At 59.3% G+C, this 27956-nt stretch overlaps 1 protein-coding gene across 22 annotated transcripts in view; it reads left to right on the top strand.

The window, feature by feature from the left end:
• The window catches only part of BIN1 (bridging integrator 1), a 57519-nt gene that overhangs the window by 15667 nt on the left and 13896 nt on the right, over positions 1-27956 (top strand). For 12 of the 22 annotated variants that reach the window (XM_003931587.4, XM_074399820.1, XM_074399819.1 and 9 more), the window contains exons 2-9: positions 14521-14601; positions 20424-20478; positions 20586-20680; positions 21126-21221; positions 22184-22291; positions 22939-23031; positions 27047-27132; positions 27311-27386. In XM_003931587.4, the coding sequence (XP_003931636.1) occupies positions 14521-14601; positions 20424-20478; positions 20586-20680; positions 21126-21221; positions 22184-22291; positions 22939-23031; positions 27047-27132; positions 27311-27386 (690 nt within the window). Of the gene's footprint in view, positions 1-8818; positions 9061-14520; positions 14602-20423; positions 20479-20585; positions 20681-21125; positions 21222-22183; positions 22292-22938; positions 23032-27046; positions 27133-27310; positions 27387-27956 lie in introns of those variants that run through there. The other 10 variants (XM_074399818.1, XM_010342194.3, XM_003931582.4 and 7 more) reach the window with 2 other exon arrangements.

Raw genomic sequence — 27956 nt, 5'->3', positions numbered from 1 at the left:
AGATAAACACCCATCTCCCCTAGGCACCGTTTACCAGCTCCAGTGTCATAGAGGGAGAAACCGAGGGCTCTGATTGAGGAATGAATAGCCTGCTTCCATGTTTAGGTTGAACTTCTCAGACAGGAACAGATATGTCGGGGCCTCAAGGCATCCAGAAGAACAAGTCGGCCCCTCTGCCTGGAGTGGAGTCATGGAAGTCTGCCTGGAGGAGGTGATGTGAAGGGCCAGCATGGCCTGGCATTGCTAGGGAGGCAGAGTTTCCCAGTGAAGACTATGGGGGTTGCCCTCCCACCCAGCTCAGACCTTCGCTTGGCCCCAAGGTGGGCGGGTGCTGGCCAGACCTTTCCCCTCCCCTGCCCCGGCTGCTGGGAGCTGTCGGCGCCCCCCACCACAGCTGTGCTCCAGCCGGGGCTGGGCTGGTGCTCCACTCCTCCTGAGCACAGGCTGTTCCCCCACTGAGCTCAGGAAGCAGGTGATGAGGGTGGGAGGCGGGTGGGCTGGAGAAGCAGATTCCACCCTGTGTTTATGGCCAGCGTCCTGGAGCCGGGCTGAGAATAGCTCCCACACTTGTGTGGAGGGACAGGTGGGCGGAGGGCTGGGGCCAAGGGCGGGGTGCGTGCCTGTGGAGACAGGCTGTCCTCGAGCCCCACCCAGCACAACTAAAGTGGAGGGTCGCCTTGTGTCACTGACGTCCCACAGCCCTGCCCTTGCTGCCAGCCTGCGGGGGTGGCACTGGGATGTGGAGTAGTAGCAAGGCTCATCAGGGCTCCTCACGTGGCCACAGCGGGCTGCACCAGGCGGGCCTTGCTGGGATGGCCACTATCTTCAACTGTTTGGTTGATTTCCATGGGGCGTTTTATCGGTTTGCCCATTTCCCAAAGGGGCCGAGGGTAATGGGGTGGCTTGCAGGGTCACTGCAGAGCTGCAGGCAAGGAGGCTGCAGAGGGGAGCTTGGTTGGAGAGAAGAAGGGGTTGGCAGGTGCGGGGAAGGCTTGTGTGGGCTGGGGGTGGGAGGCGTAGGGAGTTGGGGACTAGGGCAGGAAGACAGCAGGAACTTTCAGGCCTGGGTGGGGGAGGGGAATCCAGGCTCAGCGGCTCCTGGGCCCTCTTACCCACATGATCATATTTCATCCTTAAACCCCCTTGAGGGAGTTCTTGGCTCTGACTAAGTGATGAGACCCAACAGGTCAGGGAGGTAAGCTTACCCACCCAGGGCTGCACAGCCTGGACCTGCTCCCTACAGCTCCTGCCCTGGCAGCATCTCCTGCCAGAAGGGGTCGCTGTCCAGCTGTCCAGACTAGACACCTGAGCTGGCCACCCAGAGTGGGGAGTGGGAGGGACTGAGGGGCAGGTGGGTGGGGCTGGGTGTGACTGAAATGTGATGGTGGGGTGTGTCTGGTTTGCCCCAGGGTACCTGGCCATTGTGTCCCCACCTCCCTCCTGTCCATCTCTGGGCACCGAAAACTCACTGTGACCCCCAGCTGTCACCCCAACGTGTGTCCCCATCTCGGGTGACGACCGCCTCTTCCCTCTAGTAGCTCAGATCTCAGAGTCCCCTTGCCTCCCTCCTGGGTCAGTGCAGTCAGCAGGCGCCCCGCCCCACTGCGCTCCTGAAGGGCACACACGCCCCTGGGAGCTTTGCAGGCTGCAAGGTCAAGGCTCGGCTCAGAGCTCTCCAGGGCTCCACGTTCCACGCTGTTTTAAGGGCCAGAGTCTTCCAGGGGCCTCCGTGGTCCTGGGGGCCAAGGCCGTACGTGCAGTGGTTAAAGCTCCTTACCACTGGACCTGGGTGACCCTGGGGAGTCGTTAAGGCTGTGCCTCAGTTTCCTCACCTGCAAAGTGGGGATATAATAGTATTTCCTTCATGAGGTTACGGAGGGGTCCAACATGAGGCTATGGAATCATGCCAAGGGGTCAGCATGAAGCCCGGCGCCTGGTGTTTCAGGGCCTCCTGGTCATCCCTGCCCCTCCCACTCTCAGGCACACCGGCCTTTCTGTCCTGAGGCATCCGCACCTGCCCACCTCAGGGCCTTTGCACTCACTGTGCCCTCTGGGATGCTTTTCCTTCCTCCTTCTTCCTCCCTGGCCTGGTGTCTCACTCCTTCATTAGGTCTCTGCTGAGCTTTCACACCCCTAGCCTTTCAGTGCTCTGCTACATTTTTTTTTTATTATTAAGAGATAGGGTCTTGCTCTGTTGCCCTGGGTGGAGTGCAGTGGTGCGGTCTTGTATCACTGCATTTTTTGAACTCCTGAGCTCAAGCCATCCTCCTGCTCCAGCGTCCCTAGTAGCTGGGGCTATAGGTGCACACCGTCACACTCAGCTAATTAAAAACAATTTTTGGTAGGGGTGGGATCTCACTGTGTTGCCCAGGCTGGTCTGGAACTCCTGACCTCAGGTTATCCACCCCCTCTCAGCCTCCCAAAGTGCTGGGATTACAGGCGTGAGCCTCTGCTGCATTCTTGTTAGGAGGCTCCCAGCACCTTCCAACATTGCCTTCCTCCTAGAACGTTGGCTCCTCCAGGGCAGAGACCTTGCTTGGCTCCCCACAGAGCAGGGCCAGGCACACAGCTCCCGGCACAAATGCCCACTGTGAGGTAGAGTGCAGAGGAGGAAGCCGCCTTCGTCTCTGGGTGGGAGTTGGCAGGGGAGGCCCTGGTTCTGCACCTGCCCTGCTCTCGGAGTCCCTCTCTAGGAACTGGGTTGTGAGAGGATCCCTCCCGCATCTAGCCAGCCCGCCCACAGTGTGAGCACCACAGCCAGCGGCCCCCACAGCCGAGAGGCCACGTCCCAGAGCCGGGGTGGGGACTCTTCACTGTGGAGGGGCTGGTGGAAGGTTCCCGTCTTCCACGAAGTGCTGGCTGGGTGGGGAGGAAGCTGGAGGGAGAGGCCTGGGCAGCTGGCTGGCTGGGCGCTGGATAGTGGTCTGGGTGGGCCTAGCCCTTCTAGAAACTTCCTTCTAGAAATTTGCTGCTGGACAGCTGGTTCTGCTGATGGCTAAGAATGGACTCAGCTTGGTGGATGGTCCCAAGGGGAGGGGAGCCAGTCATGACCCAGGGAGTCCTCCAGCCCTCCTGGGTGGAAGGTGGTGGGGTGGCTGATAAAAGCCACGGGCTTGGGAACGGAGGGCTGAGTGCGGATTCTAGCTTATTGCTTACCTAGTAACACTGGAGTCTCAGTTTCCTCATTGGGAAACGCCTCCCTCCCCTGGTAGGATTTTGAGCACACGTGGGCTTTGGATGAGCAGTTCCCCCTCTGCCGTCCCTCCTGCCCTGCCCACTGCCCCCTCTGAGTGTGCTCACCCAGCCCCCTCCCAGCCTGACTCTGGCCCCTGCTGCCTCCACTCCCGCCGTGTGCTCTGCTCTGGGCTCCCCAGACCACCCCAGCCCACCCTGGCTTCCTCTGGGGTCCCCGTGGCTCCACGCTGGTGGGCCATAGACTTATCTACAGAACTGGCTGGAATTTCAGGCATCCTGGGAGGGATGAGAGACTGGATGGGGAGGGGGGCCTTTCTGGCCTGAAGTCAACTGGACACTCCTTCTCTAGGACAGGAGTGTTCCCTTTCAGCTGCAGAGAGGAGTGTGGAGGCGGCGACCCTGCAGCTTACCCTCCCCTCCCCCATTGCTCTCAGGGGCACAGCTGGCTGCCAGCTCTGATTCAGAAAGGTCCTCCAGGGCCAGCCAGGCTGGGGGTGCTCTCCAAGTTTTCATTGTTGACCAGCAAGGATCGCTGTGTGACTGACATAGTTGGTCAAGCTTTTGTTGTCACTTTTCTCTTTATTTATTTTTAATTTTTATTTTTATTTTATTTTATTTATTTTTTGTTTTTTTAGACGGAGTTTCGCTCTCGTTACCCAGGCTGGAGTGCAATGGCGCGATCTCGGCTCACCGCAACCTCCGCCTCCTGGGTTCAGGCAATTCTCCTGCCTCAGCCTCCTGAGTAGCTGGGATTACAGGCATGCGCCACCATGCCCAGCTAATTTTTGTATTTTTAGTAGAGACGGGGTTTCACCGTGTTGACCGGGATGGTCTCGATCTCTTGACCTTGTGATCCACCCGCCTCGGCCTCCCAAAGTGCTGGGATTACAGGCTTGAGCCACCGCACCCGGCCCACTTTTCTCTTTAAAAGAGAAAACCCAACACCACTTTTTGCTCTCACCAATATTTCACAAAGGAAAGGGAAAATCACCAAAAAGAGGAAGGAGATGATCATTTTAGAGTGACAGCCTCCCAAGGGAGGCCAGGCGGCTTCCTCGGTCAGCTGTTCTGAGCAGGGGACCACAGAAAAGTGTGATGAGTCTTTGTGGACTGGAGTCAGGGGATAGAGCTTTGGGGCTTGTTAAAAAGGTGGCTCGCCATCTGGGGGTGAGGACAGGCGCTTCCGGGGAGGGGCTGCCCAGCCTGTGCCGGCCTCTAGGAAGCTGGGAATGTCTTCCGGGTTTTGTGTTTCATGGCGAAAATCTTTGTCAGCTTTGCGTTCTAATGCACAAGCTGTCATGCCGGTTATGTCACGAAAGTGTTTTCTTTACCAGTTCGATCTTTGGATCAAAGCAAGATGGAGTGTGAATCTTCTTCAGCAAGCTCCAGACACACCACCCACTCCCCGCAGTGTCTGTGTGCCCCAGTTTGGGAGTCAAAAGTTGAATCTGGGCATTGGAATTGATCAGCTGTGGTGTCCTGGCTCTGCTGCTCCTTAGCTGAGTGATAGCCTGGACCCTCCATTTCTTTGTCTATAAAATGGGACCGACAGTTACCACCTTGGGGTGGCCTAGGGATATGAGCCCTGGAGGAGAGATTCCCTGGTGGTCATACCTTGCGCTGTGAGCCCCTGGAGGAGAGATTCCCTGGAGGTCGCCATACCTTGCGCTGTGAGCTTTGTGGAACTGTGCCGGAGGGGCACGTGTGGGGCCCTGAGCTGGGCTCATAGGGAAGGAATTTGTTGGGGAGGGGTCCCCTCTGGAGTGAGAGCTGAGCTGGCAGCATCTACCCTGAAGGAGGGCAGGTTTACAGACGCCTGTCCCCGGAGCTAGCCCCTCCTGCCACCACCTCATATCCAGCCCGAGGGACAAGGAGGCCCTAGGTATGGAGGCATAGAGGAGCCAGGGAAGGGGGCTGAGGCCTGGCTCAGGTCCCCCTTTTGGGGCAGCCCTGAGTACCAATGCTGAGAGGGTGGGCCCCACGCCCCCAGAGTGCTGGGCCCTTCCTGGAGGGGGTTCGTCTTGCTGCCCTGAGCTTGCTCTTGGCTTCCACGTCTCTGGTTTTCTCTCGGGCTCTTTCCTCATACCAGGCTCTTCCATGGCCTCCCCTGACCTCCCCCTGCCTCTTGCTTATCTCTGTGGCTTCTTTGTGGTTTCTGCCACCTTCCTAGCGTGCCCAGGAGTGACTGGAGGGCCATGGACAGGTGGCTGCGCCAGGGAGGGTGTGTGTGAGCCTGTGTGGGCGTCATCTCATACCGGGGGTGCCTGCTGCAGGTGCATGGCCGAGCTGGCGCTGCTGTGTGGAGCCTTGAAGACTGGGGAGCATTCTTGCCTCCTGGGGTGGAATGCACTTACCTTTAAAGTCACTGTGCCTTTGGCAGGTTGGAAGGCAAAACTGCTAAGGGTGTGGCTAGCTGCTAAGAAGTGTGCTGTGTGTTCTGGGCTTGCTTCCTGGGACTCACTTCCCCAGTGCCCCTGGGCTCCGTTACCCGGCAGGAACCTGGTTCACTTCTCTCCTTTGCTGCCACACCCGGGGCTGCTGCAAGGCTTTCCCAGGAAGGCTGGGACCCGCATTCTAGGCCCTCTGTCCTTGGCTGCAGGTCTGGATGCCCTCCCCTCCCAACCTGAGGGTGCTGCAGCAGCTCTGCGGGGGGAGAATAAGGCCTAATCCGTCACCAGGAGAGTGTTAGCTTCTGGGTTAATCACTGCTGCTCTGAAGCTGCCAACACCTCTGTATGTGTGGCATCACTGGGCTCCAAGGAAGGAGAGACCGAGTTTCCCGGGGCTGGATGAGACCAGGAAGCTGCCCCTTGTGCAGTCACCAGCCTGGTGCCACAGCCCATAGGCAGTGTGGCCTCTGAAGGAACTGTGAGGGACCAGAGGGCAGCTGCTTGGCCGTGGGTCTGTCTCCCTTCCTACTTCTCAAAGCAGACAGACCAGCATGATGACGCTTGTTCGCCACCACCACAAAGCCACAGACTCCAGGCTCTGCTGCCGCTTAGCTGCAGAGCCAAATCCCTCAGTGCCTCAGGCTTTCATTTCTTATCTCTAAAGTAGGGGCAATAATCTGCGGCTCTGAGCCCGGTGTAAAGGTGAAATACCTAAGAGCAATGAGCATGGCTCTTCACTAAAGGAAATCGGGGTTCCTTGGAGAAATGGCAGATTCCAGGGCTGGGGCAGGGACAGTGCAGGCTGAGCCTGGAGCATCTGGTAGTGGCAGAAAGTAAGGACGTGCTCGCAGACAAATGAGCACGTGTCCGAAATCTCCCACTGGTTCTACTTGGGACGTTTGAACATCAAAAAGAATAATGAATGCAACATGAAGCACTCAGGATCTCCCCACCGCCCTCCTCACAAAGGCAAGACTGGGGAAGCTTGTGTTTGCGGAATGCCTGGTCACGTGGAGGAGACTGGGTGACGGTGGGTTCCAGCCAAGATGCCACTGCAGTGCTTCTCAGGCTTCACTGCGCATACAGTGCGCCTGGGGGACCTGTTAAAGGGGACGCTCTGGTTCAGCCAGTCTGCAGTTTTTTCTCTCCCCCAGGCTCTCGGAAGACCGGGATGCAGCTGCCTGCAGACCTCAGGCGGAACAGCAAAGAATGATGGATGGTAAAGGCATTGTGCAGAAAGTTCAGGAGCTTTTTGCCTTGCCACAGTGACAGTGATTGCCCTGCAGATGACTAAGAGAAAAGTGACCTTTCTTTCCAAGAGACCTGGCAAACGTGACTCAGACCCAGTGGTCAAGCTTCACACAGCTGTAGTGTGGTCGGAAGGCTACCGGACTCTCGCCAAAGCAGCGTTCACCTGAATGTCGTCACAAGGAAACAGATGGATCTGGTGTATGGGGGGGGATTTTCCAAGTGATTGGTTTTCACTCTTAAAAAGATACCAATATCAAGAAAGAAAGAAAGAAAAAGGATGACATTGATTAATAGGCAGGCGGGGAACATTCTGGACTAAAGGAAGAAGAGACCCGACAATCAGAAGCAATATGTGAACTACACATATTTCAGCCGGATCCTAGACTGAAAAACAGACGGCCCGATGTAAAGTGCACTCGGGGGTTACCCGAGGATATCTGAATGTGGACCATGTGTTAGATGGTATTTTAAAATATGTATTAAATGGATCGGGGTGCTCATCGTATTTTAAAATATGTATTAAATGGATCAGGTGCTCACAGTTTCATGGGGACTTCAGGGCACATTCTTGTTCTTAGGAGATATGTTGCAGTAGTTAGCGGTGAAGCATTCTGGAGTGAAGGTCATCCCAATGACCCTTCTGCTACTTACCTTCTGTTGGTTGGGCAAACATTCAAATGCAGGAACTGTTTGTATAGAAAGAAAAGTGACTGGGCATGGTGGCTCACACCTGCAATCTCAGCACTTGGGGAGGCTGAGGTGGGAGGATCACCTGAGGGTAGGAGTTCAAGACCAGGCTGGGCAACATAGTGAGGCACTCTCTGTACAAAAAATAAAAATATTAGCTCGATGCAGTGGCCTTTAGTCCAAGCTACTTGGGACGCTGAGGTGGGTGGATCGTTTAAGCCCAGGAAGTCTGGGCCGCTGTGAGCCAGGATGGCACCATGCACTCTAGGTTGGGCGACAGAGCAAGAACGAGAAAAGCAAGAAAAAAAGCAAATGAATGTGGCCATGTGGTAACAGTTGATTGGTGAATCCGGGTGAAGGGTAGATGATAGTCTCTGTAGTATCTTGTCTGCTTTCTTTGAGGTTTATACTCTGAAAATAAGAAGGGGGAGGGGCACATGAAGTGTGGCAGTGAGTGGTGGGCTTAGAACCTCTGTTCCTCCCTCCGCTGTCTCGTCGGGGCTGCTGTGGCCTCCTGCATGGCACCTGGATTGTTGGAGGCCACCCAGACCCTCTGTCTGGAAGTGTGGAGCAGCCTTAGGCGACTCCTTCGGAGTGGGGAGGGGGAGGTGTGAGCGGCAGCCAGGAGGGGGTTTCCCTGTGTCTGGATGCTGGGGCAGCTCGCACTTGAGAGATGGGCTTGGAGGAGGGGTTGTGTGCTGGGGGGCCAGGTGACTATGGGGTCTGCAGCACTGTCCTCAGACTGGCCCCCTCTACCTCTGGGGGTTTACAGCTCCCCTGTGTTCCTTCACCACTGCCACCCCAGCTGATGCATCAGGCAGCAGGCAGACTCTCAAGGCAGTAGCGGGGAGGCAGAGGGGCTATACCCCTTCCCTGCCTGGGCACCTACCATGACCTGCCCACACCAACCCTAGTTTCAGTGCAGACTTGTCCTGCGGTGTTCCTGGCACCTCCAGCTGAGTCCCTGCAAGGCCTCAGAGCTGGTGACCGGGAGGCTGTCAGCTGGCCCACCTGCCCTCTGTCTCCCCTGAGGGGCCCCCGGAGCACAAGGGCAGGAAGACCCCGGAGGCCAGCCCTGTGTCATCTGCCACAGCTCCCCAGCTTGGCTGACCCCAGCTGTGCTTGGGAGAGGGTGGAGGAGGAGGGGTGAGGAAAGATTCACAGAGGGACAGCTCTCGGGAGGCAGGGAGGGAGCCTGGACCCGGAGGCAGTCGGGGGTGCAGAGTATTGCCTTTGTCCGGTGCTAGGGGTCCTCCTCCCTTTTGCCTCTCGGGGTATCTCCGTCATGACTGGGCCCAGGGAAAGCCTGGCCAAGTGTCTGACAGTGGCCTTCTCCCTGCCTGCCTGCCCCCGTCCTCTGTCTGTGTCTGCCTGCCTCGGGAGCCTCAATGTGAGGCCGCAAGGGCGTGAGGGTTGCATCCTGTCCCTGTGGCCCCTGACCGCAGGCTCTGCTGGGAGGAAGGGGCGAGGCGGGGCTCACTTCTCAGCCCACCCTTCCTGCACAGGCAGCCGGGCGTGCGGAGGAGATGATGCGGAAGGTGAGGGCCTCATGAATTTTTGCGGGTCTCAGTAGCTGGGTGGTGGGTGCCTGGGTGGGGAGATTTGCTGGATAAGGCCCCCCTTCCATGTGTGGGGGGCTGGGGTGTTGGGAACTCTGCAGGCACTGAGATGCCTCCAGCCACAGCGGGGACGAAGGGATGAGGGGTGTCGCCGGCTGGTCGAGGAGCCCCCAGCTTTCTCCCAGGCTCTGGCTGGGACCAGAGTGGCTGAGAATGTGGCCCTTACCCTTCCTCCCTCCGGCTTTCCTCCTGAGTCCCTGAGCTGGTCCTTCTCATGGCCCTGGGAAGTGCTTCTCCCTGCCCTGGGCCAGGCCACTTAGATTGTGGGTGTGTGTACCCCAAGTGCAGGGGACCTGCTGCTCTCTGGGGCGGAGGGTGGGATCAGAGACCCCAGGAGGGGCTGCTGGGGCACAGCCTGGTGAGCCCGAAGACCCGCCCCCTCCTCATCCTGGCGGCTGGAGCTCCCGGCCCCTCCTGACTTGACCACTTCAGGCTGTGTCCTGATTTGTTTGTGCTCACCTGCCATCTGTCGCTTAGAGGTGAGGACACTTCCCTTGTGAGGAGTCGGCCCTGGTATCTTGAAGTGCGTGCACGGTGGCTGGGTGGGTGCTGTAAGTGGTGAGCTGCTCCTGGCTTAAACAAGACGGGCCTGGGCGCCTTTCCTCTCTCTGGGTTTGGTGGCCGGGCACTGACTGTGCCCCATGACTCACACTATGGGTCAGGGCCTTGCCTGCCACGTGGGGGCTGTTGGAGGGTGGCAGGACTCTCTGTACCCACAGGAAGAGGCTGACACCAGGGCCTCCGTCCTCTCACTGGGCGCTGACAGAGGTTGGGGAGGGGCACTCGGCCACGGGATGCTCCCACTGAGCCCCTGTGGGCCCTGGTGCCGGAAGCACAGTGCCAACTCAGTGAACCTCCCAGCCTTTCTAGGGAGGAGCATTGGGCGGGTTTCCTTCCACAACGGGGGCTCAGCGAGGCTGGACCTGTGGATGTTTGCAGGAGAAAGAGGCGCTGGAGCTGGCCACCAGGCCACTCCTTTGTCATTCTTGCCACCTGCCCCCACCTCCCTGCCCTGCCCTGGGATGTCCTCTCTGAGGCACTTCGGCTCCATTCACATGCGGACTTGGGCTAAGGACGTGGTGAGAGGAAGCTCTGATGAGGGTGATTGGGCGTGGCATTAATCAGGCTCCCGAGACTGTTGGCTCTGCAGCCACCTCTGCTCCCTGGGCCTCTGTATGTCACGTCCTCTGCCAAGTTATCAAAGGCCCCCCTTTGTTTATCACAGAGTGAGCATGCATGGTAAGTGTGTGATGAGTGTAAGTGGAACTGACGGTCTCAGGCGGCCTCCCCCCGATAACCCTGGACAGAGTACAAATCCTGGCCTGCGCCGCAAGGCCCTCCTCCTCACCCAACTCCTGGCCATCCTTAAAAACTGAGCACAATCGGCCGGGCGCGGTGGCTCAAGCCTGTAATCCCAGCACTTTGGGAGGCTGAGGCGGGTGGATCACAAGGTCGAGAGATCGAGACCATCCTGGTCAACATGGTGAAACCCCGTCTCTACTAAAAATACAAAAACATTAGCTGGGCATGGTGGCGCATGCCTGTAATCCCAGCTACTCAGGAGGCTGAGGCAGGAGAATTACCTGAGCCCAGGAAGCAGAGGTTGCGGTGAGCCGAGATCGCGCCACTGCACTCCAGCCTGGGTAACAAGAGCGAAACTCCGTCTCAAAAAAAACAAAAACAAAAAAAAAACTGAGCACAATTGTCCTGGCCAGCTTTCCTGATTCGCTGCTGGGCCATCCCCTCCTGGACACCTGGAGTCCCCTGTGTCCCTCCGTGGTCTGCCTGTGAGCTCGGCACAGGGGAGGTCCCACTAACCAAGTGTGGAACGGATGGAGTGGGAGACCTGTGTCCCAAGGCTCACGGCCTTGTCCCAGCTCTTGTTCTGGGGCAGGGGGTGCCCAGCTTGTTTTTCCCTGTGGTAGCCACACCAGGAGCTCCTTGAGGATGGGGACCCCAGGCCACGCGCCTGCATTCCCTCATGGATGAAATGAGGGTAAGTGCAGTGAGGATGGCATGTGGCCAAGGCCAGCCTCACCTATCGGTCTAACCTGGGCCTCTGCCATGCTGTGGTCTTGTCATTCCTCCCATTTAGAAGGTGGGGGCACTGGAGAGCGGAGAGCTTCAGCAGCCTGAGGTTCCGCGGAGCGGGGAGGCTGGCTCGGCCTGAGGCTTCCATGCTGCCATGCTCTCCACCCTCAAGGCTGAGGGCTTTCTGTACATTACCCTTCCATTTTGCCTAGGAGGAACCTGAGACTGAGAAGCGGGTGTTTAGTTTAAGGTCACGTCTCTGACCCCAAAGCCTGCAGTTCAGATGAGCAACAGCCCTCTTGCATGTCTGTCCTGTGCTTAGCCCTGTGTAGGTGCTGGGGACACAGATGACTGGGACACTGTCCCTGACCGAAAGCTTTCATTCAGGGTGAGGGCACGAGGCACGCAGGCACGTCACATAGCAGCAAGGAAAGGTCCCAGGCTCTGAGTGGTGCAGCGTGTTTTGAGGGAAGGAGAGATCAGGGACAGTTCACAGTGATGTCACCTGAGCGAGGCTTTGAAGGATACGTAGGAGTTTGCCATGTGCACATAATGTGTGTGCATCTGTGATTTCTGTCAAGCATCTTGGGATGCCATCAGCCTGGACATGGTGTGAGGGCTGGTGGTGTCAGTCAGGCCCATCCGGGTAACAGAAGGTTGCTCTGCACATCGCCCTCTGCACATCGCCCTAAATTGGCCACTTCTTGAACACTCTGGACCAGGTTCTGCTATGCACTTTATAGACATGATCTTTGTAATCCTTGAGGAGGGTGCTGATGTTCACTTCATTTTGTAAATTCAGGCTCAGAGTGTAGGTGTCCCTTTTCCCAAGCGTCTTTTCACTGCCGGATGGAGTCTCACCTGGGCTGGCCTCTCATTCTCAAGGCTGGAAGATCTCCCTGTGGGCTCCAGCTGTCTGTGCAGAGCACACAGCAGTGTTTGTAAACTGGGTTGAGTGTGCGTCTGTCTCTGCATACCTCGAGAGCCCTGATGGCCAGTGTGGGGGGGATAGACTGGGGACCTTTTGCTGGCTGACTGTGTCTGTCTTCCCAGGGAGAAGGAGAGCAGGGCATGGAAGTGGCCTCCTCCCTGGTGCTCCTGCCTTGGGGGTTGACCAGTCCCTAACCTGTTTCTGAGAGCTTCTGGGTCTCTCTGGCGACCCTGGTATACTTCTGGGAGTTCTTTTCCATCTGGTGGTCTTTTCCTGTCTTTGGAGGTGGTGGGGCTATGGGGCGGGCACCTCAGCAGAGGGGCGGAGTTGCCTACCCAAGCTCTGTGCTGAGCTGGGCGAGGTACCTCCCCAACTCAACTCACTTTCTGGGGATCCCTTCAGCCACCTGGGTGTGGCTTCCAGGGCAGCAGTAGGGAGCCTGTGACTGTGCACTGTCCATTTTCTTGCTCATGTGGGTTTTGTTTTGTTTTTTCTCTCATCCCAGCATCAGCCCTTGGCATCCAGCTGCCCCTGCCTGATGGGCTGTGCGCTGACCATTGTAGCACAGCATCATCAGTGCTGCCTCCCAGTGCCCACCTGCCCCCTGCCTGCCTCTCACCTTCCCACACCATCCTCACCGTGAGCAATTCAAAACTCCCCAGTCAAATGCTCCCTCTTTGTGGTCTCCTTACCTTTGTTGTAGCCCCTGCCCTCTGTCTGAGCTGTCACCCCCTCCAGGAAGTCTTCCCTGACTGCTTAGGTTAGATGGGATCTCCACCCCAGGGTTCCACAGCCCTGAGTGTTCCCCCGTGTCAGGACAGAGATCCACATCTGATTCCTCTCTGCTGCACCAGCCAAGGTGCTCAAGGCCGGGCACAGAGCAGGTGCTTGGTGGGAGATGGCCAAGAGCAGCTGGCCTTGCCAAGGCTCCCAGGCCGGGCCGGGTGGAAGTACAGCAGGGCAGCACAGGCCCCGCAAGGGCCGGCAGGGTGGAAAGGGGCCCGGCTCTGTCCTGAAACCAGGCATCCCTCAGCGCAGGACCCTGGCCTGGGCCCTGGGCAGATGAAGCTGACGTTCTTGGCAGCGAGGCCTGGCTCGGGGTCTTGGAAGGGAGGGTGTGTCTGCAGGCCTGCCGGCCCTGCCCCTTGCTCGTGGGGCTCCCACTCCTCCTGGGCCCACCTTTTCTCCCTTCAATTTCCACTCCCAGCCCCTACCCCATTTCCTTCTCATTCTTGCGGGGTCTTGGTCAGTGCCTGGGAGAGGCCTCTGCTGAGGTCAGTGTTGGCCCTTTGCCCGCCCTGGTGGAGGTGCCTCCCGGGCTGCAGATGGGTGTGTGCCAGCCCTTCCCCTCCGCTCTCCAGCACCCGCCCCTCTCCCCTACCCCTGCACTCCTCATCCCTTTTCTGTGCCCTGGCTCTTTGTCTTTTTCTTCTCCTGCTCTTTCCTACCCTGTCCCCTCGTCCCCCTTTGCCTCTGTATTTTGCCTCCCTGCCCCCACCTCTCTGTCCCTCATGGGGAGCTCTGGGGTTGGTGGGAGCAGGCCCAGTGAAGGAAGTCTGGGAGGGCGTGGTGGTCAGCACGTGCTCTCAGGGGCCTGAGCCAGCGCCTTCCTTCCCTGGAGCTTTCCCCATCCTGGTGTGGCTCCCCTTCTTGGCCCTTGGGCACCGTCCCCGCTCCCCCTCCCTCTCCTGACACAGCTGAAGGAGGAGGACAGCTGCCACTCACCAGGGCATCTGCCTCTGAGACTCTTGGTTGCCAGCAGAGTGGCTGTAAGCCCATGTGTGTGCCCTTGTGTGCCTTGTGTGTGTGTGTGCATGCGCGTGTGCAGGAGGGAGCGGAGGGCCTGGGGCAGGTCACGTCTAAAAACCCAGTCAGGTCAGAAGCGGACTCCCAGTGGCCCCGGCAGCCCCCAGCCACCCCTTGCTGCCCTCCTTGTTCCGAGATGGCTCCTGCTGGTTCAGGGCCTGCTCTGCTGATGCCTGTGGCATTCATGGGCCTTGGGCCCAGGGAATAGAGTCATTTGGGGAAGGGGGGGCTGCCCCTGCTTGGCCCCACTTCTGCTTGGCTCACTTTACAGCTGCCAGGGTGGGGGTGTAGCACCCAGGGGTGTAGTGTGAGATCAGCAAGGACACCCGATCCTTCCTGCTGTCTCTGAAGCCCCCCTCCTCCTGGCTGTGGTCACTACGGCAAGACTGTCCTAAGCTCCATTTCTGGCCGATTGTTGAGCCCTGGGTAGAGGGTGGGGAGGCCTGAAGACTGGATGGACCCAGCCATGCCCTGGGAGGGCACCCTGCACTGGGCGATGTTGGCTAGAGGCTTCCCAGCCCCTGGTCTGTGGTGTTGGTGACAGAACACTCCTGGGTTGGTCACTCTCCTTTCCCAGGTGACACTCTCCCCTTCTCTCCTGGCCTTGGCAGGTTCTCCAGAAGCTGGGGAAGGCAGATGAGACCAAGGATGAGCAGTTTGAGCAGTGCGTCCAGAACTTCAACAAGCAGCTGGTGAGTGTGGGTGGCCCTTGGCCTTAGGGAGTTTGTGAAAATTCAGCTTCCAGCTGGAAAATGGCACGAACTGAATTTGTGGATTACAAGAGCTTGGAGGAGGGAAATCAGTGTGGGCCGACAAGATCACGGAAGACTTCCTGGAGAAGGCCGCACAGGCTATGCATGCTGGGAAAGAGGAAGGTGGGGGCGTGTATTCTTTAGGTCCTCGGTAAGAGACATAGGAAGGGTAGCTGGGGGAGAGGGAGGTGGGATAGGAGCAGGCAATAGATTGTGGCCAGACTCGGGGAAACTGCGTGTCAGGGGCAAGTGGCAGCTGTAGAAGCTTCTCGCCAGGAGAGTGGCATCTGCAGCTGGTAGCGTGGGGGCGGAGCAGGCTTGATTTGATTGAGGCATCGGCTGAGCATGGTGAGTGCCCGGCTCTGTGGCAGGCTCAAGGCTGGGCCAATTGGAGACGGGTGTGGACACCTCCCGACGGCTCTGTAAGGCGCCTGTACCACCGTTCCCCTTTGGTAGGTGAAGCAGCTGAGGTGGAGAAGTTGGATAATTTGCCCAAGGCCATCTAGCTCTAGAAGTGGATTCAGATCCATACTTGCCTAGCTCCAAAGCCTGGAAGGGACTTCCAGGACATCCTTACCAAGGGCCTTTTAGGCCAGGGGCCAGTGACAGAAGGGGTGATCACACTGGCACTCTGAGGGAAGTGGTTGGATATAGGGAGGGCTTTCCTGCTGAAGGGCTCGGAATAACTGCCCTGGGCCGCCCCTGAAGCTTCCCCTGGAGATCTACTAAGTCCGTAGCCACTGCTGCAGCTGTGTGAGGACAGGAGATGACTCTGGCCATTCCCCCTCCTTGGGGAGGGCCGAAGTATCGAGGAGAGGGAGCTGCACCACGGCTCTCTGGCTTTTGCAGGCCAGCCCCAGAGAGTGACATGTGGGGAGGGAGGCCAGAGAAGGAGGCCAAGAGGAATGGGACCGGGCATGGGGTGTGAGGTCAGAGTCTAAGCTCAGCTGGGGAAAGGGTGGGGTGAGCCCCTGGGCTCTAGGGGAACAGGCCTCTCTATACTCTTTGTCCATGTCTGAGGCCTTGGAAAGGACTGAAGTTGCCCACCAAAGCCTCCACAGCTGGCATGGAACCTGGGGAAGGGGCCTCCTTTGGAGAACCCTGACCGCTCACTGGTCAGTCTGGGAGCAGCTGGTGAGGGCCAGGGAGCAGCTGGGACAGCTGGGGAGCAGCTGGGAGCATTCTGGGAAAGGTCCGGGGAGCAGCTGGGAGGGCCAGGAGCATTCTGGGAGAGGACCAGGAGCGTGGGGGAGAGGCCCCAGGGTCAAACCAGCCTTGGCTTGCCAGAGGGGCGCAGCCTGACAGGCTTCACCGGACAGGGATTGGGGAGCCCCCTTGGCTGCTTGTCCTCTAGGCCAGTTATGGGAGGAGTTTCAAGGCCCAGGCGTCATGACAGGGAATATCTACTGCCTCTGTAGATAGGAACTTCCCAGGGCCCCTTGGGCCTCAGTTTCCTCACCTGCAAAATATAGGCTTAAACAAGAAACCTGGTCTTAGGTTCCGATTCTGTCTCTGGGAAGCCCCGGGGCGTGTCCCTACTCAGCTGGCTTCCTCGGGTTGTCGGTTGCTCTGAAGGCCTTTAAGGAGCTGCTGTGGCCATAGGCCAGGAAGCGCTGTGTGTTTGACAGACATCTTTGCAGTCCCTGAAGTGGATGCTGATATTCTCTTCATTTTGCAGATGAGACACTTGAGGCTCAGAGAGGTTAAGCACATCTTCCAGGGCTGCACGGCTGGTGTGGGTGTTGGGGATTGAAATCCAGGCTTTGTGGCCTTTGGCTCGCTCTCAAGTTTCCTCTCTGGAGCTGATCCCTTGTCCTGAGGGCAGCTGGCTAGGCTGGGGGGACAGGTTAGGGGTGGAGGTGGTGGGGGTCCCTTAGAACAGGCTGAGCTTTGGCGGAGGGTGAGGGAAGCACAGGTCTGGGAGCTGAGGTTCCATGTGTCCTGGCCCCAGGGCTGAAACCACAGTGTTGCTGTGCCCACTGTCCCTCAGAGTCACCCCCTCTTGGTCCCTGACTCTGGGCAAGCAGTCGCTCACTGCTCCTTAGACAGAGGGGCTGGGCAGAGAGGCCAGGGCTAATGATAGCCAGTCCTGAGCGCTGCCAGGCAGCTGCCAGGCTGTGGCTGTGGAGTGGTCCCGAGCTGGGCCTCTGCCTGCCCTCAGGCTCGGGTTTGGTGGGGTGGCTGGCTTTTTAGGGGCCAGGGATGGTAGTTGGGGTGTCCGTTTTAAAGTCTTGTTCAAGGCTGGGGCCAAGGCAGCCAGTTCTGGATTTGATTAGTGTGTGGGGGTGGGCAGGGTGTGGGGCTGGGTGTGAGGACTGGGAGGGAATGGGGTGAGGGTCACTGATAGCACGGGAGTGGATTCAGGAGGCTGCAGTGGGCTTGGGGGCCCTGGGGAAGGAGAGAGAGAATGGGGCGTGGGAAGCCTGGAGGCTGAGCTTTTTCCTGCCTCTTTATCTGTGAGCCCCACGCCTAATGGGCTTAGCGCTAGGAGGGACAAGGATGGCAGGTGATTTAGTCTCTGAAGAAGCGAACCTCTCACTCCTTCCTATGCGGAGGGGGCATCCCTAGGAGAGGGTGTAGGCCACCTTGCTGTCACTGCTCTCACCAGGACCCAGGTGCACAGCCCCTCCTGGGCCCACCTGCTGCTGGTCACAGTGGCACCCCTGCCTTCTGCCCTTGCTCTAGGAGCCCATGAGGGCCCCTTGCCCTTCCCCCAGAATACTGCACACCTGGCACAGGCCCTTCTGGAAGCCATCTGGGTCTCTCAGGGAAGCCTGGCTTTTCTTCCTAGGGGCCGTCTGTAGCCCTCCAGGCCCCAGGGCTGTCATTGCTATTTGTCTGTCACTGAGTTGGGACAGGTCTGATTCCTTCTTGTCCTCAGGGCCCACCCAAGGTTTTGCTCAAAGTGGGTGTCCCTGGCTATTGAGCGATGGTCACTCCTGGCATTGATGGCCAGGGGGCGAGAGTCAGAGTTGGAGCTAAAGGGGGTCCCTGTGGGAGGGGTGTTCCTGCCCCCTAGACCCACTGGGAACACGGGGACTTGGGCGCTCAGGCCCCCTGTGGGGACTCATATCCAGGAGATGCAGCGGGTGGTGGGGATGCCGGCTGAGCCCAGCCGCACTGGCGCTGTGCCTGTCCCTTCCTGACTCCCCAAGTCCCGTAGCTGGGACGTGGGCTGAGGTGGGCAGTGGCTCCTGAATCTGACCTTCCTCCAGCTGGACTCTGAACTCTGGGACCTCCAGAGAATTGTTTCTCAGATCCGTTTAGGGGCTGAGGGAGCCGGTCTGAAAGCAAACACACAGTGTTCTGTGCTGGCCTGGGCGCTGCCCTGCAGAGGGCAGCTGGCTGGGGCCTCAGCGCGGGAGGGCTGCGTGTGCCCTGGCGACTGGCTTAGGAAGCCAGCTGCAGTGGGCACAGGGAGGCTGCGCTCCAGCCGGCCCCTTACGCTGCATGCCACGTGCTGGCCACAGCCCAGTGTTGTTTGGGAATCACTAGGGGCCAGGAGAGGCCAGGAGGGTGCCCTTCCCTGGTGCGGCCTGAAGCGGGGGATGGGGGGCACAGCGACCCACCCCATGGGGACCCCTGCTCCGGGGGAAGGGTGAGGAGGGCTTGGGAGGTGTGGCTGCGATGGTGGAGGCTTGGCAGGGAGAGAAGCTGGATCTGGAAGATTTTGTGACATCAGGGGACACAATAGCATCCCATTATGAACACACTTTAATCCTCGTCTCAACCAACAAAGCCTTTAATTGTGAAGACTGAGGGTGGCTGTGTCAGGAGTGGGATGGACCCTTCCTCGTTCCTCGGCCCCGAGGGGTCTCCATCCCACTCTAATGGAATTCCAGGGAGGTCCGAGTGTCTGCGGTGGAGCGGCCGTCTCTGTTTCTTCACTCAGTCTTGCATGGGAGGGCCTTGAACTTGGATGTTCATAAGAATGACGACCGGCCAGTGTTGTACACCCTACCCTATGGTGGATGAAAGGAATTTTAGAGAGTGTTTTTTTCTTCACACCTCCTCTTTTTAAAATCCTATAGCATCTTATGTGCTACTCGTAAGCCCTTCCTGTGGCTGCCTCTGCTGCCACACGGAAGCATTCATCGTAACAGGCAGATCTGTGGGTTCTCAGGGCCGCGTCCCTACCCATTACCCCCAAAACACGCTGCGGCTGCGTGCCCAGGCTTGGAGGGGCTCATGGGCTCCCCCAGTCTCTGTGGGACTGGGCCGGTCGCTGACCCTCTGTCCGCTTCTGTGCTGTCGGGTGGGGCAGGGGTGTCAAGACGATGGCATGGAAGGTGCTGACCTCCAGGACACCAGGGCAGGAAGAGCGGCCCCGGCTGCGGACAGGGAGGGTCCTGTAGTGGGGAGACAGAAGTGGGCTGGAGGGTGTCATGCCAGGAGTGAGCCTGTGGAGGTGGCCGGGTCCCTGCTGGCCTTCGCCTGGAGATTGACCTGAACAGATGGGGCCACCTTCCAGCTCTTGTGCAAGCATGAAGCTGGCCAGGCTGGAGCTCTGCAGGCATGCTGGGTCCCCTGGGACCGGGCCAGCTGTCCCTCCTCCGGGGCAGGAGGCAGCCAGAACATGGATGTCTCTGAGGCTTGAGCTGGCGGCAGGCAGGAGAGGCCAGGAGGGTGCCCTTCCCTTCGAAGGTCAGCCTCAGCCACTGCCGCTCTCCCAAGTCCCCTCTCCGCCTCGCATTCCTGTCCTTAGCATGAGGCACATCTCCCGAGCCTGCCGTCAAGGCTCCGGGGCCTGGCCATGCTCACTGGATCTGAGGAGTGCCAGGCAGGGATCATTTACCTGCCGTTGAAAGACGAGGAGACTGAGGTTCAGAGAGGCTCACTAGCTTGTTTAGGGCTGCGTGGGTAGTAAGGGACAGCTGGGTCTGCGTGGCCTCAAAGCCTGCGTGCAGCCCACGCTCTGCACATGCTTCTGGAAGCTTCCGCGTCTCACGGAGCGTGGTCTCAGACCTCAGTGCTGGCCTCGCCTGTTGTTCACCCCTCCTGGAGCCTGGAGTTCCTCACTCAGCTTTCTGGCACCGGTTTTGATGTCCAAGAGGGACTTGAGGCCTGTCCCATGCTTCTGGCCTCTCTGCTGGTCCTGCTGTCTCAGGAGGCCCCTGGAGACCACTCTCCCAGCTCAGGGAGCGTCACCACCCAGCCCGCTGCCCGCTCAGCCTTTTCTCTCTACAACCTATGTCCCTAGTGTCCTTAGAGTCCTGGCCATGACCCCCGCATTCTGCCCCTCTGCTCTTCTGCAGGTCTTCTGTCCCTGTAAAGGCTCGGACTGGGCCCCCTTTCCCTAGTACGAGGCAGTGGGAGCTCTCTGTCCTCGGGCACCTCCTGAGCTTGTGGCGCAGGAGGCCTGGCGGTCACCACGCCTGCCCTGGCTGCACTCCTGTGCTCGGTCACTCGTCTGCAGGTGTCTTCAGTGCAGCTCTGTGAGCGACGGTCCTGCTGCTGTGCTGTGCTGTGTGTCATTCAGCCACACGCACAGCCTGTCATCCTGCAGAGTGGTCCTTGTCTTCCGGGTTCCTTCCCAGGCTGAGAATGGCATCTGGAAGAGGGCAGGTGCCAGCAAACACAGCAAATGTCCCTGTGGACTCAGGGCTCCCAACTCAGGGGTGACGACCGCAGCTGCTGTCCTGTTGGGAAGTCAGCTCATCAGTGGCTGCTGTCAGGAGAGCAGCCTGGTTGGTTCATTAATGTGAGGCGGGCAAGAAGGAGAGGGTCAGGGACCGGGTGGGCCACCAGTCTTCTCTTTGCAGACTGAAGGCACCCGGCTGCAGAAGGATCTCCGGACCTACCTGGCCTCCGTCAAAGGTAGGAGGCAGGCAGGGTGCACCCATGGGGAGCTGGTGGGTGCAGAGCTGGGAGGGTGGGCGAGGGCTATCAGCGGGAGGTCCGAACCTTTCCTTCCTGCCCCACAGCCATGCACGAGGCCTCCAAGAAGCTGAACGAGTGTCTGCAGGAGGTGTATGAGCCCGACTGGCCCGGCAGGGATGAGGCCAACAAGATCGCAGAGGTGAGCGTGGACCGGCGGCCCTGGCCCTGTCTGGAGGGCGCTCTGGCCTCAGCTCCCGTCCCACTCAGCCAGGCCCTCTGGGACAAGCCACTATGGTTCTTGGGTGTTTGAGTGCTGTGTGCCCGGGGGCAAGCTGCCCTCCATCTCTGAGGGCTCTTCTCCTGACACGTCCTCACACCAAGGTGGGTCAGATGGTGGGTTGTGGTCATCTTTATTTGTGTGTTATGGCTCACAAGCCACAAAGCCTCCCTGGCTGACCCCAGTCCTCAGCATATCTGATCCTCACAGTCACCAGTAGGGCAGAAACTGCTGTCCCCATCTTACAAATGGGGAAACTGAGGCTCTGAGAAGCCACCGAGCTGTGAAGAGATGGGGCTGGGACTGGTCCCTGCGAGGTGAGCGGCCCAGCACCCTGGTGGCATTGTCGTGTTCTTGCCCGTCTCAGAACAATGACCTGCTGTGGATGGATTACCACCAGAAGCTGGTGGACCAGGCGCTGCTGACCATGGACACGTACCTGGGCCAGTTCCCCGACATCAAGGTGAGAGGCCCACTTGCAGGTCCCTTGCTTCCTGGAGGGACCTGGAGAGAGGACAGGGCCCAAGGCATGCGGCTCAGGCCAGGAGGAGGCTGCCCTGGAGGCAGGAAGCCCCTGGCCTAGCGTTTTATCCTCCAGAGCTGCTCCCTCTGTTGCCAGCCCGCCACCCCCATCCCCCAGACCTGGGTCTTCCTGTCCCTTTGGGTCTCAGGGCCATGGGAGGAGGTCCCATGGCGCACACACGCGTGCGCGCGCGCGCGCGCGCGTGTGTGTGTGTGTTGCTGCAGAGTGGCGGCTGTGTGATTGTGGAAGGTGTAGAAGGGGGAGCAGGGCCGAGGGATGTGTGTGCCTGCAGGTCCCCTGTGTTTATACCACGTGCGCTTGGAAGGGTATGTGCTCATGTCACCTGTTGTCTGGGTCTGCACGTGTGGGTGTCTTTGTGTGGTTGTGTACATTCACAGCCTGCTGTCTCTGCCGGGCCTGGGTGGATGCTAGGAAGCAGCAGTGTCTCTGGTCTCCACCGAGGCGAATGATCTCCCGGTGACGTGCACTTGGAGCCGAGGCTGATCAGTGGGTTGACGAGATCCCCTTGGTGGGTGGGATGGGGGTGTGATGCTCATGCTGGCCTCAGGGGCTCCCAGTGCAGTGGCCTCAAGCTCCCCAAGTCTGATGTTGGTGGCTCTGGAGATGAGAAGCCGGGGTCAGGCTGAGGAAGAGACTTGGCTGATATGTCATCAGCTGGTGGACGTGGACACATGGGCTCATGTGCCAGAAAATGTTTCACACAGTGGGGCTGGACCGCTGGGAGGGGTGAGCTCTCTGCCACCAGAAGGGTTCCAGCAACCAGGGCACAAGGGCTCCTGTGGAGCCAGGGTCTTCTACCTGCCCTAAGGGTCCATCCAGGGTCTCTGGAGTCTCAGGAGGGATGCCAGACCCCACTCAGCACCCTCCTCCATCTGTCCCAGTCACGCATCGCCAAGCGCGGCCGCAAGCTGGTGGACTACGACAGTGCCCGGCACCACTACGAGTCTCTGCAAACCGCCAAAAAGAAGGATGAAGCCAAAATCGCCAAGGTATGGGCTGGAGGGTTTGGGGCGGCGTCCGCAGGGGGCTGAGAAGGACAGGTGTCCAAGATCCGAGGGTGGAGCCTCCCTCCTGCCGGGGCCCAGGTGGCTGAGCTGGGAGGTGGGGACAGTGCTGGGCCCAGGCCGGTGAGTGAGAGGCCTCTGTGGGTGCCTGGGTGGGGCTCACCATAGGCCCATTCCTGGCCCCGCATCCCCGATCCAGGCCACCCACCAGCCTTAGAGTGGGCCTCTTGGGTCTCCCTGGAACGGTGCCGCCCTGCCTGGCGAGCCGGGTGGAATTCCGTCATGAGATCCCAGGTGACCCGTCCCTGGCTGGAGGGAGCCAGGGGTGCAGGGCTGACCCCACTCATCCTGTGGCGAGGGGCTGGGGCGGCCGCTCCTCCAGGCAGGGCCGTGCTTGCCAGGTCCCCTGTGCTGCTAACCACGCTCACCTTTGCCTCTGCAGTTGGAGTTCACCCCCTCTCCTTGCCCCCTCGGGCTCCCCCTGATTCTCACGGCCTCAAGGGCCCATATCGGCTTGGGGCGGCCCCTGCGTGTGGGGCGTGTGGACGTGCGTTTAATCTGTGTGTCTCTGTTTCTCTCTCCCCACCTCCCTGGTCTCTCCACCCTCCTTTGCCTTGACCTCCCCACCCCAGCCTGTCTCGCTGCTTGAGAAAGCCGCCCCCCAGTGGTGCCAAGGCAAACTGCAGGCTCATCTCGTAGCTCAAACTAACCTGCTCCGAAATCAGGTGACGCTGGCTTCTAACCTTGCACGTGCTGGTGCCTTCCGGTCTGTGGTCCTGAACTCTCGCCCTGCGCCACCGGGATGCAGGGCTGGTGTCTGAGCCCAGCAGGCTGGGCAGGGTGTTTTCAAAGGCCTCCGCTGGGAGAGCTCCTGCTTCAGAGGAGACCTGAAGTCAAATGGGGAGGGGTCAGAGAACCGGCTGAGGGGCTCCTTGTGACCTGGGTGGGGGCATAGGTGTGCCCGCTCTGCAGCTGCATCTGTGGTCATGCCTGGAGACTCCTCTGAAATCCTAGGTGCTCCAGGAATGCCTTTGAACCATTTGTCCTCTGTGAGGGCTCCTTTAGGGAGGGAGGTGACATCATCAGGCCCCTGTGCTGCCATGCCTGTCTCCTTCAAGCCTCATGACGACTCTGAGATCATCTTGAATTTACGAAACAGACAAAGCTTCCCAGAGAGGCACATCACAACCTGGGCCCGAGCCAGTTAGGGGAGAGTTGGGGCTCTCCTGACTCCCGCCCCTGCATCATTTCCCTGGGACTTGTGGCCCCCATGGTGACTCGAGGAGTTACTGGGAGGACCCTGCAGTCTGGCTGGGATGCTGAGACCTGGAGGGGAAGCATGGGCCCTGGAGGGTCGGCCTTTGGGGATTTATGGAGGGCAAGTGACCAGCACCACAGTGTTCCTGGGGGGCTTCCTGGAGGAGGCTGTTTGTACAAAACTCTTGGGCCGTCTCACCATCTTGGCCATAAATGCTATGGTCTTATCAGCCCCCTGACCTTCAAATGGGTCATGGTGTGGCCAGGGACCGCTGGATGCAGTGCCCTGTGAGAGGAGGGTCACGTGGGTTTCTTTCCAGTGAAACTGAGGCACATTTCGGGTCAGCGTAGTCATAGCCTGGATGAGGCCCCCACACTTCTTCATATTCCCGAGGGGCCGGGGATAGGGGCCCGGCCCAGAAGGTTGGGTTTCTCTCTGGGCAGCTGCCTTATTTTTTCCGAGCTGCCTCTTGATTTCAGCATTTTCACTGAGTGCCTGTGATGTGGAGAGCTCTGGGTGGGTTTGGCATGGCTTGCTGTCCAATTTCGTTTTCTATTTTTTGAAGGAGTCTCAGTCTGTTCCCCAGGCTGGAGTACAGTGGAGCAATCATGACTCACTGCAGCCTCGACCTCTCCAACTCAAGCGATCCTCCTGCCTCAGCCTCCCAAATAGCTGGGACCACAGGCACACATCACCATGCCTGGCTAATCTTTAATATTTTGTAGAGGTTGTGTCTCATTATGTTGCCCAGGCTGGTCTTGAACTCCTGGGCCCAAGAGATCCACCTGCCTCTGCCTCTCAAAATGCTGGGATTACAAGCGTGAGCCACTGCTCCTGGCCTGCCTGTCCAATTTCTCACCTGATGTGCTGCCTGATTTCTTTTAGGCCAAAGCTGACTTTGGAGGCACTGAGTGTTGACAGCCTCATCCTGAGGTCAGGGTGCCCTTGGAGAGCCAGGGCTGGGGGTGATGCTTAGGGGGCCTCTGATAGGCCTGAGACTTCATCTGACTCTGGGGGTGGAGGAGGAACCCGGGGCTGGAGTTGGCGTGCCCTGCCAGTCAGCTCAGTGCTTGGGCTGGAGGAGGAATATGACTGTTGACCGAGGGCCGGGGTTTCTGAATCATTTTCCCTGAAACAGGTGAAACCGTTTTTTTTTTTTTTTGGTTGGGAGAACCCCTTAGGAGGCTGTGGGGCTGTCCACTGCTTTTGGGCTCCTAGGACCGGGGTGGCTGGGATTCCCTGCCCCCACCCCAACCTGGGTAAGCATGTCATCACATCTTTGGGTGCTGGGCTGTAGGTGTTTCCCATTTTGGCCAAACCAGCTGTCCCATTTGGGTGCCACCTTTATTTAGGCACGTCGTCCTTGTCCCCACCCCACCATACCTGGCTGGAGGCTGGAGAGCCTTTGGAGTGAACTGGCGGTGAGATGGGACAGCTGTGACCCCGGGGGTGACCTGCTGGGGGACTTGACTTTGAGGAGACAGTGCGTCCTCTCCAGACTGCGCCTGGGGAGCTGGCCAGCTCCATGCGGCCCCTGGGCGATTTCTTACCTGCTCTCCACACGTGCCCTGGACGCTGTCCTCGGGACCCAGGCTTGTGTGACTCTGCCCTCCCCCACTATTAGCTTCAGTGGAGCCATGGGGGTGGCACGCCCTCCTCACGGCAGACAGCCCTCACCTCACTCCCTGCCCCTTCCACATGCTTCCAAAGGAGCCAGAACATGAGGAGTGTCACCCAAAGGGAATACAAGACACAGGTCCTGACTTCAGGAGCTCTCAGATGGAACTGTCCCCACTCTTGTTCTCTGCAGCGTGGGGCTGCGTGAGCATGGCTGGGTGCAGAGGTGTCCCCGTAGACAAGCTGTGGTGCTGTCTTCACTGCTGTCCCCACCATTGCCATCTGGGGATTGGGGTGGTGGCTGTGTACTCATGGAGAGCGGGTCCTAGTGGGTACGGGGAGATAGTCCAGGCATGTTCTTGTGGAATGTGGGACTTTAGGCCCAGTCCTGGCAGTGGGGGGCAGGGACATGAGTGATGGTGCTCCGCTCACAACAGGACCCCTAGGAGTCATTCATTTTATGGGCTCCATAGAACCATGGCTGGCAGCCCCCCTGCCAGGTACTGGGATGCCCAGAGGAGCAGGGCAGGGATGGCCCAGCCACAGCCTGGAGAGGAGGAGGTGCAGCATTCTCCACCGGCCCTGGTGTGGGATGCCCAGGGCTCCCAGATCTGATCCATTCTCACAGAGGCGTGCATGTTGGGATAGACATTCTCTTATTCCCCCTTTATTCTGCATTTACATTTTTATTCGACTCTAAAAAGCCAGGCAAGGAGCCCACGCCCACTCTAGCGAGTAGCTGGACGTAACTGTTGACAGAAGCCGGGGTGGCCCCTCCTCCAGTCCCACCCCAAGTCACTGGGGACAGGGGCTGACCTGGACTAGTCCTGGTGCCTGAGGCTGGATGGGACAGCTGGCTGGGCTTGGGGCAGTTGTGTGCTTTGTGGATAAGTGGCCTTCCGGCCATCTGGCTGCCTTTGCCAGAAGGCGGCCCATCCTGAGCCCCAGCCCCGGCCTGAGAACGTGAGGCTGCCGGTGGTTAGTTTCTCTAGGCGGGGCCCGACACTTTCCGAGGCTGTGACTCAGACCCTGAATCCGAGTACCCCTGAGTCACTCTCCCCGGCAGCGCCCTCCCAGAGTGAGCCAGCAGAGTCCCTTCCACCAGGCGGGGTCTGTGACTCACTGGCCGCCTGCAGTCCTTTCCCCAGCACTCCGTGGCCCTGCAATGGGGCCTGAGTGCCACCGCTTGGTGGGTGTGAGCAGCCCTGGGGACGGTGTGGGCCTGGAGTGGGACCAGGCACCATCCAGCCCCTCCCCCCCCCGCCTCCTCCTCCCTGGCCTGCACCCTCCTCTAGGGTCCTCCTGCCATTCCCAGAGGTGCCGGAGCGGCTGCCTCTGGTCTCCCTCTGGTGGGGACAGGTCACAGGAGAGAGAGGGCTTTGAGGAAGGGCCGTCCCTGTGAGGTGAAGTGAAGGCTGGTGGCTGAGGCTGCCAGGAGCTGGCCCTCAGAAACAGGGAGGGAGCCCTCGGGGGCAGGGGCGGGGCGGGGCGAGGGGAAGGCAGCGGCAGATGCTGCCCTGAGAACCAGAAGTCATCGACAGGGCTGGTACCTAGCCTGAGGGGGTTCATGTGGAAGTGGCGGGGTCCCCACTCGGCTGGGTCTGGGGTCTCCCTCTGCGCATGCCCTGTGAACAGCTCGCCAAACCCCCATCTTGTCCCTTTGGTTGAGCCCTACTCGCCGCTCACTGCCCTCCCGGCCGCCCGGGCCTTTCGTCGGCACTGGCTGCTCGGTCCGCCCTTTCCTGGATGTCCTGAGGGTCCTGGCTGGCCAGGAGGGGTGGGCAGGAGGTGGGTGGACTGGCCATGGCGCCGGGCTGGCTGGGACGGACGCCCAGCAGAGGGGACTGACACGTGCTGCCCCCCAGGCCGAGGAGGAGCTCATCAAAGCCCAGAAGGTGTTTGAGGAGATGAATGTGGATCTGCAGGAGGAGCTGCCGTCCCTGTGGAACAGGTGAGGCCCGGCGCGGTGTCCAGCCCGCGTGCTGCGGTGCCCACATCCTACAGTGCCTGTGCCCTCTCGGGTTTGTGTCTCTGATAAGCGTGTGTGGTCACTCGTGGGTGGGCGTGTTTCTGAGTTGCTGCCCTGACCTGCCTGTTCACCTGGCCCCCATCCTTCCGCCCTCCTGTAGCCGAGTAGGTTTCTACGTCAACACGTTCCAGAGCATCGCGGGCCTGGAGGAGAACTTTCACAAGGAGATGAGCAAGGTAGGCCCTCGGGACCCCTCTGAGGTGCCACACTCCGCCCTGGCCAAGGGTTGAGTCAGCGGCATGGGATGGGCGGCCTGAGCTCCTCCTGCCCCGCCGGGTTCGGCACACACCCGAGGCCACAGCGCTTCCTCCGGGCCCTGTGGAATAGCGCCTTTCAGGAGTGCCCAGGCCCAGGTGGGCAGGAGGGCATGCCGGGGAGGCTGTGAGCGGGTCTGGGTCCTCGCCTGGGCAGGACCACCTGAGGATGCAGACCAGGCCCTTTCAAACCGTGAAGGTGTTCTCTAGAGACCTTGGCCCGAGGAGTGCCGTGTTAGGCAATGGTGGCGGTTTCCCAACTTGGAGGAACAAATAAGTTACTACCATTGGCTCAGTTTTAATTTTTCGCCCGTGTTTCTGACACATTTAAATAGGCCCGTTTCATCTGCCTGAATCTGCTGTGCGACCGGGTCTGGTCTGATTAGCGTACCTATGTTGCGTTATTTTCATTTTAACCTATCTGGCAGCTAAAACGCAAAGCTGTTGAACTTTGAAGTTTGAGAGACCCAGGGCTGGCACCCCCCAGTGGTG

Source organism: Saimiri boliviensis, chromosome 5 (genome assembly GCF_048565385.1).
Source record: "Saimiri boliviensis isolate mSaiBol1 chromosome 5, mSaiBol1.pri, whole genome shotgun sequence".
NCBI classification, from domain to species: Eukaryota; Metazoa; Chordata; class Mammalia; order Primates; family Cebidae; genus Saimiri; species Saimiri boliviensis.
Note: the sequence above shows the minus strand (reverse complement) of the source record. Positions and strands in the feature narration are given on the sequence as shown.